Here is an 18,253-nt window from a genome sequence, read left to right on the forward strand (position 1 = left end):
CTCCCATCTCTGGAGACCTTTCACACTCCTTGCCTGGGTTCACGGGGGTGTTTACATCCATGGATTTTGAAGACTGTTCTTAGAAGTTTACTAAGCACAGAAAGTCATATGATCCTCACCATCTTCTTAATTTTTATTATTTTTTTCCTTCTGGTGAATCAAAGAGTGCTCTCCAGATGTGAAGTCCTATTATCCTCAGCTCTTCATAAGAGAGATGGAGAGTGCATATATCAATATGCTCAATGCTCAGAAGGTGAAATTTAATATGGATAAACAATTTGCCCAAAATGTGCTGCCAGCAACAAAGTTGAGCCTTCCTGGATGTCAGTTCCAACTCTTCATGTAACATGCAGGTCTGGTTCCTAACCATGGAGAGGCACGGGCAACCCACAGATACAGACTCTTGGGCATGAAGACTGTGGTGATGCTGAGGAATGAGTGTGGGAAGCAACAGGGTGGCATTCAGTGGCTCCTTTTGTTCCTTGCCTTTCTCTGGCTTAAGAAAATGGCTGCCATGACCATGGAAGAAGTATACTGTTTTCCCATTTTTGAGCTGCTCCTCACCTAAGCATCTTAAAGGGCTTTGTATATCCACACCCACATGCCTTCATACTCCGAAGGGGTTTGGGGACAAATAAAGGGAACCCCTTTACAAGAGGAGGAGTGAAAGGAGAGCTTTTGGCTTCCTGTTCAGTATCTACCCACAATGCCATGGGCCTCTCTCTCACTATCCCCACCCCCACCCCAACCCAGTGACTCCTCTCCGCTCCTGCCCCCTGACAGAGAAAGTGCAGACAAAAGCAAAGGTCCAGGGAGGCACAAAGGTCCCCTTTCCTCTGTCCCCAGACCCAAGCTTCTCAAAAACAATCAAATTTAAAGCAGAGAGATTAAATTATCACTAAGCTAATTATGGGAATCACACTTAGGCTGGCTGCTGGGAAGCGAGGTCAGCAGGCAGGAGGCATTAAAATGAAAGGCAGATGCAAGAAGCACTTAAAAAAGCAACTGGGAGACTCATTACCCCACCCCACCCCACCCCCACCACACACACACACACACACACACACACACACACACACAGAGGAGAAAGAACCCACTCTGATGTTTGAGACGCTGTCCATCTGGGCAATAGTCAGCACATTTGACAGCTAAATAGCTCCACTCTGTCATCATCTTGAAGCCAAAGTGGGAGAGTCAGAGGTAAACTGATTAGATGCTGTGCTGCTAATTTCCCAGAGAGAACACGAGGGAGGTGGGGCCCAGTCAGAGAGGGCGGCACACGGGAAGACCAGCCCCGGGCTTCAGTGCAAAGAGAAGGGTCTGGCTCCTAAGTGAGCATGCTCGGTGCGCACAGGTACACATGAGGATTAGGTGCATGCACATGTTTATGACATGAATGTGTGTATATATATGGGAGGGCGCGCAGAAACATGCATATGTGGGTATATGTCTTACCTACCTGGAAATAGAAGGTGGAGAGCTTAGAAAGGATATGAGGACCCCCCTCCCAGTATATTTGCAAAAAGGCAACTCCTCCATCAGCTTTCTGTGATTGCCAAGGCCCTCACAATCACTGCCACCAGCTCAGCCATGAAAATACATATCATTTTCCTCAGTTATGGATGCTCAATGACTCTCATGCATCATCAATATGATGCAAGTTTAAGACATGTCAGCCAAAAAATTGGCAGGCTACAAAATAAGTTTGAGAACTAAAAATCAATGTTTTTCAAACCAGTCTTCAGGATGGCTTCCTCCCCTCAGGATTCCAGCTCTGCACTTCTTCTGCCTTTTCCAGAGGGCGGTGGATAGTAGGGAGCCCTGATAAGGAGGTTCATGAGGTAGCTGTGAGTAGGGAGCTAGCTTTGGAGCCAGAATGCCCAGCTTGGATTCATTGCACAGAGGAATGAAATTTAGGGGCCAGCGGTCCTGCCTGTATCCAGAATGAATTTCAGAATTCACAATTAGAAAAGCAGAGTTTAGAGGGGAAAGTGGGGGGATCTTTGGGGGTTAAGTTACTCAGGGAAAATTAATTTGGGAGGCTCCATTTAATAGTAGGTAAGAGAAATGATCTAATAAATTTGGACAATTTAATTACCTCCCAGAGATAACTGTTGAGCACAATCTGATCTTTGTATTTAAGTAGAAAAGTGCCCTCAGTCTTATGGAAAACTGAATCCAGGTAAATATAAGCACGCAGAGCCTAATAGAAGGAACTGAACAACTCTAGTTTTGGTTTTTGGAGAAAAAGCAAATCACAAAAAAAACCAAAAAAAAAAAAAAAACAAAAAAAACAAAAAAACAGCTTATGGACAATTTAGTTTTTAAAAAATCTCCAACACCATGTCTGGGGGTGATGATATGGAATCAGCCATATCCTATATTTCTCACACATTTTCTCCAATATTAAGCCAGAAGAGACCATGACTCTGTAAGTCAAGAAACATCCTGTGCATTACAGATGACCAAGCTGATATTTCTTTCGACTCGATGTTGACATTCACATGAATAGTCTTTATGGTAAACTGTGTTATTGACAAAATGTTCTCTGCCCCTCCCTGCCTCCTCCCTACACATGTACACACCAGGTCTCTTCCTGTGGCATGGTTATATTTCCCACACCACTCATTTTGGTTTTATAAAATAAAATATGAGTGGCAATAATGAGTACTATTTCCAAGAGACAGCTTGAATAGGCATCAGGTAGCTCTACCATCTCTGTTTTCCTTCTGATGGAAGATTGGCATGTTCCAGACAGAAGGGATGCTCTTCAGTCTCTGTCCCAAGTAAATCACGTGAAGTACAGCTGCCACCCAACCAGGGTGCACGTGAATGTGAGCTGGAAATAACCTTTACTGTGGTAAGCTACTTAAATTCTGGGGCCATTTGTTACCACAGCATAATTTAGCCTAAGCTAGCTGATACACTTCCTCACACATCCATGTGCTGTAAGCCTCAACAGTTAGTCTTCAGATACATTTGTTACCTTCAGACAGCACTGCATGGGGCACCTGAAGTCTAAGTGGGAAGGTTTAGACACACCAGGACAAAGATCCAGTGATATTAATAAACTGTTTTTTTACGTGAAGAAAATAAGCAAACTGCCTTCAGAAGATGTTCTCGACTACAGATTTTGAAATCTCTGATTGCCTGCAATTTCTACATCATCAAAACAGCACTGAATAACAGCTCAAATTGATAAAATGGATATATTATGTATCCATTTTGGAAAAGGATCTTTCGTTTGGAAAAGTATTCATTGGTTTCCTTCAATGAGCTCATATCTCTTCCTCCAAAGCCCACGATCTTTCCATTGGATGCAATGAAATAGTACTGCTGGAATCCATGCGGCCTGATGCTGCCCAGATCATGGTGGGATCTAGTGTCCCCAGCTGCCATGGTGGCACTTAAGGTCAATGATGTGCAAGTTCTGGTTTACCCAAGGCCTAAGCTGATTCTGCCTGAAAAACCTCATAGGATCTAAAAGAAATTCACCCTGGAAGTGAGGTATAAAATGTCTTTTCTTCTTCCACATCCAGTATGTCTGAGGGAAGGCCCCAAAACAACTGTGAACATAAAGATTAACAAAGATCGTCTATGTATGCTAATCTGAAGCATTTAAAATATAATTACACACAAGTTTTCAAAAAACCTACTCACGCATTGTGAGGAGTCCCCATAGAGGAGTCCTGTTTCTGGTAGAAAATCATGTTTATGATCTTTTGGAGTAGGCTGAAGAAAATGGAAAGAGCTGAATGATCACTGGAGGAAATGTTGGTGAGCCGGCAGAGAGACTGAGTTAAAGAATTTATAAACTCACAGATCTTAAAGAATAAACCAAAGCTCTCTAACCATCTTCACTGTTACCGAAAACATAAAGTACATGAGACGTACTATCAAAAACATAGGATCTTGGGTATAATTCTACCTGAAAACCCACTGGCATCGGGGCCTCCCACTGGGAAGACTTGAAAAGCAGTAGCACTTGGGTGAAATTCCAGATGCTGTGATGAGAGCAAGTCGTACAGTGGCTTCAGCATCATCTGGCCTCTCAAGTCCAACCACGGGGGCACACTCTGATTCAGCTGCCCCCACCCCAGCATGCTCACATCTTGGTGGGGAGATGGGAGTAGATGAGCAGAAAGACAATCCATCCTCCTGGCAAGAGCAGGAGGGAGAGTCTTCTCCTTCCTGTTCTCTTTCCCTTCCACCCTCCTTGCCTCCAAGGCTTCAGGAGCCTTGGGTGGAGGGGAGGGGAGGGGGCTTCTGAAAGAGTCTTCTGGAAAGCAGAAAAACCGGGACCAGGGAAGGCACTGGGGATGCCAGTGTTTCAGTAGCCTGAGAGTGGCCTCAAGGAAGGGAGAGCCTATGGGGTGGGGGAGATCCCTGAGCCAACACTCACTGCTCTCAGACCCACTCCTTGGCCCTGTTTTCCGAGTGGGAGCAAAGCAGGTCAACAGAGTAGACCTGGGTCCCCATCCAGCTATGCCGGCAACACGGGATATGATGAAGATTGGCTCCCACTCCTCACCGTCCTGAACCTTGGGCTCTCCAATGAACAATGGAGATAATGCCACCTGGTGATGAGCATCAAGGGGTGGCTTGGGGGGTAAAGGGTGCCCCTCAAGTCACTGTCCTCCAGGTCACCAAATCTAGAAAGGAACTGTGGAGGCTGAGCTGTCCCAGGCCTCACTAGTTGTCCTGGGTGAATTGGACAAGAAAATGTTTGTGAGTGGATGTTTGTTTGGCAGAAGTACAATACTACATAACGACAGGGAGAAATGGGCAAGAGCTGAGAGGGGACAGTGGGGAGAGGGCTGAGGGCACAGCCAAGAATTCTGGGTTGGAGGGATGGGCATTTAGGGAGAAAAAGAAGCCTGGGATGGACTGGTTGGGGGAGGTGGTCAAATGACCAGGAGTGGTAAGGAGACGGTGTAATTAGGTCCTAAGCTCCACAGGGCTTGCAAAGCAGTTCTGGGATCTATGTAGAAGCAGCCATCCTCCAAATGAGTAAAGACAGGGACCCTGGATGACCCGTACGTAATGGGAAAAATCCTCTAGAACCACTACACCCTGTCCTCCAGGCTGTTGGGAGAGAGCATTCTGGTGGGAAGCTAAAGAAAGACAAAGGAACACCCGAGTGTGTCCTGGGCGGCAGGTCAGCGCAAGTGGAAAAGCACAGCCTGTCTGCTTCCCAGAAAGCTCCGGCCCTCCCCAAGGCCACCGCCCGCTCTGCTGCAGGACGGGGCCCAGCATAACTGCTCCTCCAGAGGGAAGTCATGGAGGAGAGAGAGCTTCCATGTAGGTGGGAGCCCCATTGTTTCTCAGGTGGGAGCCTCTTCCTTGGTATTTAAATTTAGCCAGGGCATTCGAGGACTCAAAACATGAGGGGCCAAGGCTGAAGGGCTGAACTGCAGGACAGGATGGTCAGGCCATTTACATGCAGGGCAACAGGCACGGGGGCCACAGAAGCTTGGATGAGGTGATTCTTCTTTTTCTTTTTCTTTTTTTTTAACTAGTAAACAGACGGGATTGGAGTTGTTTTGGATAGATGAATCTGGCACCATTTATAGGAGAATTAACAGAGGGGAGGGACCTAGAGATGGGAAATCAGTTACAGCCACTCAGGCTTGAGCACAGGGCCCCGAGCCAGGGTAGTGGCAGAGGGAATGAAAGAAGGTTCTGGCCACCAGGCACGCTGGCCGGGTGCAGGAGGCCAGGTGACCACTTCCGCTCAATGGTTGTGGAGGCGAGGTTTACCCAGGACAGCACAACCCCAGTAGAGTCCATGATATTACTATATAAATGGATCAAAGAGCAGATCTTAGATCAAAACATGTGACCTCTGGGGCATTCTTCAATCTCTTGCATCCTGTGTAAAACGGAGGTCATAGAATGTACCCCAAAGGAAATGCTGAGGATTGTGCATGTGGATCACCTAGAACAGTGCCTGGGAATTTTGCCCCCGTGCAAAGCACTCAGGTTCCCTTCCCATCCCCTTTCCTGCCAGCTCCATCCCTCAAAAGTGACCCCTTTCCTAAAGAAAGGTGGTTCCCGTGTTGCCTGGGGGGGGGCACGGCACAGTTGGTTAAGCATCTAACTCTTGATCTCAGCTCAGGTCGCGATCTCTCAGTTCGTGAGTCGGGCTCTGCGCTGATGGTGAGGGGGGCCTGCTTGGGATTCTGTCTCTTCTTCTCTCTACCCCTCCCCTGCTTGTGCATGCTCTAAATACATACATACATACATACATACATACATACATACATACATACATACGTAAAACTTTAAAAAAGAAAAAGGAAGTAGGTGATTCCTAGCAAAGCCAGGAGGCACAGATTCTCTAAGGCCATGCAGAGCTCTCAGACCTGACACATCACTCACCCACCATCCTAAACCATCGGTGTTGCCCTAAGATTAGTAGAGTGCCTGGGACTGCCTCTCTGAGCTCCCAGGCCTCCTGCTGAGGACAGTCCCTCACCCTCTGGCCCTGGGCACGGCAGGCCACATGGCCTCTTCCTGTTCATCCTCCGGACTCTTGAACACATCTGTACAATCAAACCCTAGGGAGCCAGAAGCAGGATTCAGGGCCCGGGCCACAGCTGTCCCTGAGCCAGGCTGTGTCCCTTCTCACATCACTCACAGTTTAAAAGGATTGGCTCACGTGCCCCCCAAGGCTCTGACACAGAGCCCTCGTGTGGTAAGCGGCCTCGAAAAGGGTCCCCGTGGCCCCTGCCTCCTGATATCCATGTCCTTGTGGAAGCTGGAAGCCCTTCCTTTTGAGGGTGGGCTGGACCACATGACTGGTAGCTCTAAGGAATAGAATATAGCAAAGGTGACAGGATGCTGCTTCTGAAATTAGGTTTCAAAGAGACCTGGGCTTTCATGTTGCTCACCCTCTCCCGTCTCTCTCTCAGCTGTCATGTTGGGTTAGTAGCCTTCATGGAGAGGCCCACGTGGTGTGTGCTGTGTCCAGTGAGGACCTGAGACCTGCCCACAGCCACGTGAATGACCCGAGACGTGGATCCTCCCCCCGTCCAGCCCCAGCCGACACCTTGACTGTCGTCTGTCAGTAACCCCGAACCAGAACCATCCGGCTACGCCGTGACCACAGTGTCCTGACCACAGACACTGAGACAACACGTGTTTTGTTTAAGCCTCTATGTTTTGGGGTAATCTGTTAACACCGCAATTAACTAATACCCCTTGATCACCTGGGGCAGGGTAGAAGGTGTGGAGTGAATACAGCAGGCTTGAGGGAACTATTTTAAAAGTCCCATGAATGCCTCTACGAGAAGCCAAAGCTGCTGGGAAAAACACCGTGACACCCCCAAGAGGCCAGGCACGTGGCCACATTCACAGAAGTCACTTGTGAACAAGTAGGGACTCTAAGCAGACCTCCCAGTCAGAGCTCCGACTGGTGGGTCCTGCGTCGGTCCACCCATCGAAGCGGCTGGGGAAGTGCAGTGATTTCAGGTGACGAAGACCTTCCCTGGTCCTGCCCCTCACTGAGAGCCCTCATCGGTATTGACAGAAAGGTTCTATTCTCCTCTGGTGCAGAATCTGTCCGATGCGAGCCCAGCAGTAAGGGGCCCTTTCCAGCTGGGGGCCCCTTCCTCTTCTCGCCCCTGCTCCCCCCTCTCGCTCTGGTACACCGTGTCCTTCATACTCTTCCATTTTTGTTGTCTTGGTTACATGGCCAGACTCCTGATATGCTGCTAGTTTTCATTTTAATGATATGTTCTTGTAAAGCACAATATTTTACTTCAATTGCATGTGTCACTGGATAAATTCCTCCAGCGTGTCTGGCGTTTGAGCATCAGCTGACTGAGTGTGCTCTATGATTTGGGGTGTTTCTGTAGCACTCTTTTCAATTTTAACGTGTTTGCATTTTAATTTATGATCAGGATCATTCTACACAAATGTATATATATACACACACATATGATTCAAAAAAGTGGCACACGTGTATCAATAAGTCTTGAATTGGCAAAGCTCATTTGAGACTATCTCCTTAAATCATGTGCACTACTAATGATCATTTGGAAAATAAAATGACAAATGTTCCTGAGGTAGTATTTTCTGGGGATCTCAAAGTGTGTTTCAAGAGGATGCCAGGAGAAGAGGGAGGCTTTTCCCCAGCTTAAGATGTCAAGCTGCTCTGAGAGTGGGTGAGACCGAAACTCCGTCACGAGGACACCTCCCCCATGCCTGCTCAGGTCTGCTCTGAGCGATCACTTGAGACCCAACCCCCCGCCCCAACCAGGCCATGCAGAGACAGTGGGTGGGCCCAAGGGCAGACTAGTGTAAAGTAGGAAGGAGTAAGAAACGAGTGCCAGTGGGATACACTTATGTAGAATGGATGGTTGGGCGAAAACTTAATATTGCTCAAGAATGTAAGACACGCCCAAGAGGACATCGACCAGCTCAGCTCCTGTCCACATCTACTGGGTACAGCATGCACAAAAAGACTTAAAACCCAGCAGGGGAGACTGCAAAAGGTGAGAGGTGGATTAGAGGTGGGCAGATGACATGAGGTGAGGTTGGTCCCCAGGCTTAAAGAACCAATGACAGAACAGCCATCTCTTAGACGTGACTGACATCAGTGGAAGGAGCATGATAGTTCCTGGAATATCTGTGGTGCTCTTCTGTCCGCAGCTCCTTCAACCTCAGCTCCTCTCCACTTAACCCATGGCTTAAGATCTATACAGGCTTCATACTTGCAAAGCCAGCAGTGGGAAGTGCGAAAACAACATGACAAAACAATCAGACAAAAATGCTTTGATGGTCTTTTTCCATAATGGAAATTGTCCAGCATCGATTCTTCCATATTTCTTTTCCCTTCTGCTTGAGTGCCTAAGCACATGCAAACTAGCCAGCAGCTCTGCAGAGCTCACTGACCAAGTCCTTTACCAGATACCTGCACCTGTGCTCTAATCTCAGGGTCCCCAGGCAAGTTTGAGTTCCAACACTACCTCTCCATCTGATTTCGTGATGTCTTCACCCACTTGGGAGTCCTTTCTATGGCATGAATTTATTTTTAAAGTTGATTCAGATTTCCAGGTGAATGTTAAGAATTCTCAGACACATTCAGGAAGTTGCAAAGCAGGGGCTATACATCTCTAATCTGATATTGCTCTTTGATGTGAGCATCACGTGCGCGCACACACATACACACACACACACACACACACACACACACACACAGCATCCATTGCTGAGAACTTATGGTCAGAATGACACAGACCCAGGTGAGTCTCCCTCTACCCCACTCTACTTCTGTTTATTTGCCCTTCTTGATCCATGATCAGGGGATATGGAACACAAGCAAACTGATTTCAAAACAGGGTCAAGAAAAAAAAATTAGGCAGATTAAATTAATGTGCATAACAATTCCCAATGAGAATGATTTTTTTGTGACATCGGCTCCTATTGACATTCCATGCAGACACACACTCAATTCCTATCACGAGAGGCTGGTAAGGCTTGGTATGTCACACACTTGGGTACATATCATACTACAAGCCAGTGGCTGGGCCAGCCAGACTTCTGCTTAACCAGTATCCACAAAGTACTCCACCCCTTAGGTGTGAATAGTTTAACCTAGCGAAACACTCAGGAACGATGCATTCACCAAATGAAAGGAGCAATCACATGTCAAGTGGAAGTTTACGATGTTTTGGCTCACAATGAACACTAGTCTCTCCCACTAATGTCAGGCAGTAATTCACTGCTGAACAGCAGCCATAAAATAGGATCACTTAGTGGTAGGAATGCAAGAGGCAAGGAAAGAGGGTTCCAGCCCAAGTATTTAAGCAAAGAGATTTTTGTCACACTGACCTCATTACCCCATCTTGGGACAAAGATTTTCAGGTTTATACAGACACCCTAAAGCAGATCGGGATGGTGTTTGCCTTAAGATTTTTTACCTGCAGGTGAAATTTTAACAGTCTGTGGGTTATTTCTAAGTTCCTAGGTACCTCCTGGTGTCTATTTATATGTCAGCATTTATATGTCACATCGCTTACCAGCACTTGCCTGTAATGCTCACCATGAAAAAGCTGCCAATACTAGCCATAACATACACACACGTGCGCGCGCACACACACACTCACATACCGGAAAACATAAAAGACATCCAAATTGGCACTTTCCTCACCTCCTTTCCCTCTGCCTCATGTGATGGTGCGCTAAAAGAGTGAAATTATGGTCATCAGAGGCAAGGTTGCAAATGATGGGGACCCACACCTTTCAAACAAAAGGAAAAGTCAGTAATTTTGAGGGCAGCCTATGGATAGCTACAGTCTAGCTCCCAGACCCTGAAACCCACAGCAAACCCCCAAGCCCTCCCACCCACCCTCCCCACCTCGAGTCCCTTGTCATATTGCAAAGAACCCTGCGAAGCCCTTGATACACACAGGAGATTATTACAGGGCTCGGAGAAGACAACTCTGTAATTATGGCTACAGTGTGATCTCCATTATTCTCACCCCCTGGTTGCAGTAGCTCACAAAACTTCCCGCAAAATCCTCCTGTAGCCCCAAAGCATTTCATGGCTGGGCCTCTGCCCAAAAGGTGAATGTGGTCTGATAACCTCTGGGAAAAGCAATACAGAGTCATGGCAAGGAAAGGGGAGTGGTTAGTGCTCAGCGAGCAGGGGTGGTGGGAAATTCTATTGTTCAGAAAAAATAAATAAACTGGCCAGTTTTGCTTTTTGTTATTTCAAACAACAGACTCGGCGGCCCAGCCTTCCTTTCCCAACTCCGACTGTCCCCTGGGCGGGCTGTGCTGAGTCTGCAGCGGCAGTAGCTGAGCTCCAGCAAAACTATTAAAAAGTCTGCCACTCTGAGCTCATGGAGCAGAAAGTTTGGCTGCCCCGATGGCCCAGCTTTCCCCAGGAGGACCGCTGGCTCATTCCCCCCACATGACCCTCTCTGCTCTTTACCTCTCAAATGTTTATGCTTCACCAATCCCACCACTGCTCGGGAAATTAAATGGAACATCCCAGGTGGCTGAAACAGAACTGTTCTTATATAAACTCCCCAAAGTAAAAAATGGGAAATGCCGGCGGAGGTTTATAAAGTCTCGAGCCTCCTGGTCAGATGCCTGTCGTTGCTGGCTGGGCCGACCTCCGTGGACACCTGAAGGCAAGGATCTGCCTACAGCCTACCCCACAAGGATTGTCCCTGTGCGCTCTGTGTGCCCAGACTCCTAGAGGCATCCTCAGCCACCGTCATGGGGATCTGCTGCACTCTGACCTCCCCATCAGGGGCCAGGCTTCCACGGGCACTGGAGAGCCAGCCCCCACTGACCTCCATCCACCCGCTGACCAACAGCACATATTTGCAAGTTGACTGTCTTGGGTTTACAATGCAGCCATGGCCAGGGAGCATGTCTCTTTTTCTCCCCCGAGAGAGAATAACTGTTCTGTTATGTGCACTGAACTCTCAATCAATGTTTATTTCATGGACACCATATTCCGACCAGCTCAATGACCAAAAAAAAAAAGAAAAAAAAAGCCTCCTCCAGGATCTATTCAGTCTTGCCAGAAAGTAAATGATCTTGCTGCACCAAGTAGGAAGGTCAATGGACAGGAATCTTTTAGCATACTGAGGTAAGTTACTTCTCCATTGCACAGAGACAGGGCTCACTAGAGAGAAGAGTTAAGGCAGCCCAAATTGTCTTGCTTATTTTTTACTCTCAATAGTGCTTATTCACCCATCGGGCCAGGCGGAGCAGGTCAACAGACATTTCATTGTATGAACTGCATATGGGAATGCCTTTGGTATTTAGAACTCACTTTTCTAGCAAACCAAACTCACTGAATCATAATAAAGAATGAAACCATCTGAGCACCCAACAGAAACACCCTCGAGGCCCCTGCTCCAAAGCTCGGGTGCTTCCCTCCTCGGTTTATACTGAGGCCTAGCGGACACAATTTCAGCAAGTTTGGATATTGGACACTCAGCTCACAGAAAGCTGGAAGCCACAGATGAAGGGAAGAAGAAAGACCGGAGTCACCCACGGTTCCTGACAGCAGCTGGAGGTGACGAGCGACGATGTGCACTAAAGGAAGAGGCAGGAGGCAGCGACAACCAGACACGGGAGTCGTGCCAGGACAACGCATCTACGCCTTGCACGCGGCATCTTCTTGGGCGTCCACCAGCTTCATTTCGATGCGTGAGCAGTAATCACAACAAGGAGGCCAAGGTAGCAACAAAACGTTCAACTGTGTTTAATACATTCTTCACAGAGAGGCAGGGAACTATGAAATATAGTTCTTAAAGCTATGTAGATGATGGTTGAATTAGTCATTGTTTAGACGCGTAAGGCCATACACTACAATTTCCTGGTTATCTCTTTGGGCAGTACCAGACGGTAGCACACCGCCTGCATCATCCTTGTGGAGCATTATGGCATTTCACCAACACAGGCTTCCTCTTCCAGATACTACCCATGTAACTACTCCCCACACATCTCCCAACACACACACACCTCCCCCTGGCTCTCCCCCTCCGTACTCTCACACACCAGCCCCGCTGCCTGTTCCAAGAGTTGTAGAATTTAAAGAAAGAAATTATTGCCAGGCCATTACACAGTAGGATGGGAGAGTCGGCAAAGTCTTCTAGATTTGCCAAAAGCACTTCCCCTTGACCGTGTCCAGCTGATACCCAGGAACCCGGCAAAGAGAAAGCAGAACTCAAGGCTGTCTCAGGTCTGGCAGTGCCACTCTCTCGATGTAAATCACACAATATCCAGAGAATTCCAAGGGAAGCCTATTAAATAAAACAAGCAGGAGCTCCACGTGGGTTCACCAATATTTCCCTGGGACAAGACTATCAGTCAACATAAAACAGGACATACTGCTTAGTCTTAAGAAGGCTTTTGATCCAATCAAGGGGGCTCTTGAGGGCACCAGCTCTAACTCGTTGAGATGAGAAGCCTGAGAAGGATAACAGGTGAGAGAAGAGTCCTGGATAGAAAGGTGCCCCCAAACTGCTGATAGGCCAACATCAGCCAGCACCTGAGGCGAGCAACTTCTGGAGGACGAGGAGGAAAGGCTCATGTCTCAGATCACACCATTCTACTCCACCTCAAACAATTTCTATGCTCCAATAATATCCACGGTTTCCTCACCCCATGATCTGGCTCTTAGCCTTGTCGCCAACTCTAGCAGGTCCTGAATTTCCCCCCATCTGTTTCCCTGCATGGATTCCAGATGGATGCACCAGTCAAAAGGGCTGAGGCGAGAGGAAAAGGTACCTTCCTCGCCCCTGCCCACCTTCCCCAGTCACCCAGCCCTTAGAAAGCCTTTGCATTAGCGCACGAACCCAAGGCGGACAGAGCACACCATTTAGGATGGCCTAGTGAGGCCGGGGTAACTCCTCCACGTGCATACCAGCCCTAGGGAAGAAGTAAGTCTGCACATTCACCACTGTGATGCCCACGATAACCCTCCACCTTGAGGCAGAGAAGGGGCAGGTTGTCATTCATGACTTCAAGAGCAACATATCTCCTTAGCTCAAACTTGTATCACTTGCCCACTAGGCCCAAAGTAGTAAGAAAGCATGAGATAATGTCTATCCCGGCGGGGATAGATTGCCTTCACAATAACCAAAACGATGGCATCTCATTCCTACCTTCTTCAGCTTGCCACTTTTGGTGCCCACGAAGGCCAGAGAGTGATTCTTGTAGACGTAGGCAATGACAGAAGTCATGCGGTCCCTGTCCTCCGTGAAGACGGGAATGCCACGCACCATCTCAGACACGCCCAGGGGGGCATTCATATCCAGGCCACAGAAATTATCATCAATGGTTAAGAGCTGAAAATTAAAAAAAAAAAAGAAAGAAATGAAAAATTAGGAGGAAACATCAGGGCAATAAGCAGAAATACTGAGTCAGGGAACTACAGGGCTAGAAGAATCCTTTTATACAAGAAAAACTCAGCTCCAGGGAAACTAGGTGACCTGTTAACAGTCAACCTAAGTAGGTGGTAGGACCATGGCAAAAAAATACAGATCCCTAGAGTCTCTTTCCTCTCTTGGCCTCCATGGTCTCTCTGCCCCCACTCCAACCCCTCCAGGCGCCATCTTGGTAACTTAGATGGCCCATCATCACTGTCACATCGGAAAGCACTGGGCCAGCACCCATGAGTATGGGCTCCAGGCAGCTCTGCTTAGGAATAAGAGGGAACATGGCCTCCACATCTACCCTTCCTATTGAACAGACCACAGAGGAAGACTCAAGAGTGTAGAATAGAGAACTAGAAACATTAACATGTGAATGACAATATCATGACAGAGCATGTGTAGAAAATCAGTTGGGGAAAGAGAAATAGGAGAGGTGGAAGACTCACAAACAACTCAACAAACCACAGTGGTACCTCATGATGCCCCATCTCAAGTGCCCTGCCTTTTTCAAAACCACAGTGAAGGTGGACAACCCTGGCCTTGTCATACCTACACCAGCATTTGCCAAAGTGTCTTCTGTGGAAGCCAAGCCCCCCAAGATGCTCTACGAAAACAGGACTCCTTGGGCAAATTATTTTGTACTGAAACATAGTACATTCTAACACTATGTAGGAGGCTCATAACAATTATAGGAAAGGTCTGAAAAGTCTTTTTAAGAAGAAATATGTTTAACATTCCTTTAGCCTTTCCCAAACATTATATTCCCTAAAAATGACTGGGACACCTGTTAGCATTCCTTAAAGAGAATATTCCCTAGATACTCTGTGAGACTCATGGATCCAATTCTTGCTCCTGAATCCCAGACAGTTTCAGGAGCCAGGGAACCAACAGGAAAAACCTTTGGCCCATTTTGGCTGAATCTCGCCCTGTTTTATTCCAGGCTCCCAGATCCCCACATGAGCACAGGGTCACAGTTGGGTTCTGTCCTACTGGGAAGTGGAGAAGACCTTGCCGTGGCTGGCAAGGGGCCCCCAGCACCACCACCGAACAGCTCTGGTCTGGCACAGACCTCTCCGAGGCTCTAGGAACCTACGCCGATTTTTCTCTCCTTCTAAGAAGAACTGTGTGGCCTTAGAAGAGCTATTCTGTCTTCCTGTGCTTTTATTTTCCACTCTATAAAGATGAAGGAAACAACCCCTGCTTTTTGATGGGTTTCCATAAAGCCTATAGAGCTCATGCCTGTAAACGTCTTTGGACTTTGCAGAAAAAGGAGTGAAATAAAATACAAGGTGTCACTTTTTTAAAGGCTTCAATCCAGCCAAAGGAAAAGGCATCTGGAGAACCAGCAGGCAGGCTCTTGCCAGCAAAGCTATGTGAAAGTGGCCAACTCTGAGCTTTCCGGAGACTTGGGGGACCCCTTGGCTCCCTCCTAGAATGGAGGGAGCAAGATTGTCCATCTCAGAAAAGACAACACGCTGAGCATCTAAAACCTCTCCCTGACCTCTCCCCTACTTCTTATCATGGGGGCAGTCAGGGCAGGGCTGGAGAGAGCAGGGGAAGGCCCGGGCAAGCCACGTGCAGAGCAGATGTCTGCTCCACGACTTTGATCCCCCCTGGCCTTTCTTGCTTGGTCTGGTCAAATAGCCCAGGCCAAACACGACCCTCAGCTCCTCCCCGCTAAAAAACAATATAAGAAGTCAAAGTTAGGAGCAAGCTTTCAAGGTCTAGTCTCATCTTTATGGTTCTTTCCTAAAATGAGAAAATGGGGGAGGAGACAGGTGGTGGAGGGTAAAAGGGATAGAAAGAAACAAAGAAAGAAAAATCCAGATAAAGGGAGGATGGTGTCTTCTCCCTGCCGGACATAATGGTAGGGTGACCTGCCCGAAAGGCATGTCAGGGGAGGCTTAAGGCATGCTGGGAATCCTCATGGCCTTGCATGTTCCTGCCTCCGCTTCATAAGGAGCCCTTGTCCCCAAGTTTCTTGGCTCTAAGCTGTGCCACAGAGACTTCTGCCATTAGCAAACATATCTTGCCTATTATGAACCATTTACCAAGTAGATAAGGCTAAATGGTTGGCCACGCCACACGAGGAGAAACTAAGGCAGGGAGGGAGCAAGGCAGGCCATGTCTGCCAGTCTCCCACCACCCTTGGCACAAACGCGTGCCTCACTGACCTGGGAGACTTAGGCTCCTCAGCCCCCAGAATTACATTTCTGAGTGGTCAGTAACTGAATACCATTCTTCCCCTTGGCTGAGCAAAACACAAGCAAATAAATAAACAACCACCTACACAAAGAGGTGGCCAATTGCAGCATTAAATCATTGCTTGCTCAGAGGCAGCAAGTCTCTGCCACTCTGGCACCTTGAGCAGCAAGGGGTCCAGGGAGACATGTTTTCATTGGGAAGAAGCAAGGACAGCCCAGCCTGGAAGCCTGGTGGCCAGGGCTCTGCCTGTCTTGGGCTCGTGACAGCTCCCCGAGAGGGAGGCAGCTGGTCAGCTCACCTGTGCCTGACACTGCCTACCTCAGGGTGTCGTCATCAGGCTCCAAGAAGGCCAAGGCTGCAGCTGGAGTTCCCAATGTGACATTGGGATTCCAGGGACAATGATGGCTTTCTCCCACGCCCCCACCTTGCATGGGTTTCTCCCTCTACATAGGGCCCCAGGTGATAGAGATGTGAGCAAGGCCTTTGACCAGGTGCAGCCCAGGTCTGCATGGATGCTATGGCACAAGGGGTCCTCGCTCTTTGCTTCCTCAAAGCAGGGGCAACGGGAAGGTGGTTTTTAACACTAAAATAACAGAAAAAAAAACACATGACTTGGGTTCACACGGCAGCTTGCTTCCTAACTATACAACTCAGCATTCCTGTTCTCTGAGCCTCACTTCCCCTTGACTGTAATACAGCAAGACGGGACTGTCATGAGGGCCAGGTGAGAAAACGGGAGTGAAGACACTGGGTAAACTGGAAAGCACTTTGTCAATTCAAGGTGATATTTCATATTAGTTTTTTTTAATGGAAATCCGGCCCAGAACAGGGACAGAATGGCTGCAGGGAGTGCCCCTAGCATGGCTCCTGACCAGAGCAGGCTCTCTAAGGACACCACCATGCTGGGTCTGAGCAGCCACAGGGTAATTAGAGCACCAGGGGGAGGAGGAGGGAGGACCCCACAGGGCCCACAGACCCGGGAGGCTGAGGTGTAAGGAGCAGATGCCAGGGCCGTGTGGGCCTTGGAAGAAAAGGCTAATTGGTGAAAGCCTTCGACAGGTGAGGGCTGGTGTGGATTCCAGAACACCCTGGGCGGTGGGGGAGGAGAGTGTCTGCTCTTGCCCTGGCCGAGCCTCCCCTGGGCCCCATTAACAGCAAGATTAGAGTGGCAGCCAGGGGAGCCAGGAGTGGACTGGACCCCACTGTAATCAGGAGCCCAGCCACACCTCTCCCTCAGCTGCTCCACAAATGCCCACAAATGAGCTTTGGCCATTGGTATAATGCTTATTTATTAGAGAGCAGCTTCATTCTTATCAAGGCAAAAATAAGGATCTGTTCCATGAAAATATATGTGGTGTCTCTTCGGGCAACCCTGTGAACAGGCCAGGGCCCACACCCTTCTGCCCCAATCAGGAAGATCTCAAATTCGCTTTCCACAAATGTCCTCACGGGTACATGGCTTATAAATTAAGACCTGTGATCCACAGGACTCCAGGGCCCATGAGCTCAAACACAGGACCATGTTTTATGTGTCTTTGTGGCCTTAGCTTCATAGAAGGTTAAGACGGATGTTAAATTGATGGATGGATGGATGGATGGATGAGCAAATAAAAGCCTGAGTTTCACAGTGGTTAACACTGAGGAACTAGAATCAGAATGTCTAGATTTGAATCCCAGCTCCACCACTTAGCGCTGTGTGACCTTGGGCAAGTCACTTACCCTCTCTGTGTCTCAGCTTATCATTGGTATAACGGGGATAATGATATGAGTATATACTTCCTAGTGCTGTGGTAAGGATTACATGATTTAATGCACGTAGAACACTGTCTGACGCTTCCTAAGTGCTATGGGAATGTTAGCTCATATCGTTTGTCATCCTTAGACAATTCAGACAAGCTTTGGGAGGCTCATGTTTTTAGGGAAATTCATGGTATCTACCTCAGAGAGGTGTTATCACAACTAAGGAGACTAATGTTATCAAGATGAAATTTCAAAAGTGGTACTTCCTAAAGATCTACGAGGTCTATGAGACTGTAGGAAGGAACAGAGGAATAGTGTAAGATCCAGAACATTTAGCGTTATTCATCAGAAATGCAAATTCTTGGGGCACCGGGGCGGCTCAGTTGGTTGAGCGTCTGACT

The 18,253-nt window shown here is 48.1% G+C and overlaps 1 protein-coding gene across 1 annotated transcript in view; it reads right to left on the bottom strand.

The window, feature by feature from the left end:
- Positions 1–6,474: 6,474 nt before the first annotated feature.
- Positions 6,475–18,253, bottom strand: part of LOC124523478 (plexin-A4-like) — a 95,815-nt gene continuing 84,036 nt past the window's right edge. Inside the window, exons 3-5 of the mRNA XM_047095253.1 lie at positions 13,638–13,820; positions 12,862–12,940; positions 6,475–6,560 (exon numbers count right to left, since the gene is read on the bottom strand). Of these exons, the coding sequence (XP_046951209.1) occupies positions 6,475–6,560; positions 12,862–12,940; positions 13,638–13,820 (348 nt within the window). The remainder of the gene's footprint in view (positions 6,561–12,861; positions 12,941–13,637; positions 13,821–18,253) is intronic.

This window comes from Lynx rufus, unplaced genomic scaffold, assembly GCF_022079265.1.
Source record: "Lynx rufus isolate CCGP_SWC_20201006 ecotype Redwood Valley unplaced genomic scaffold, mLynRuf1.p SCAF_4, whole genome shotgun sequence".
In the NCBI taxonomy this organism is placed as follows: Eukaryota; Metazoa; Chordata; class Mammalia; order Carnivora; family Felidae; genus Lynx; species Lynx rufus.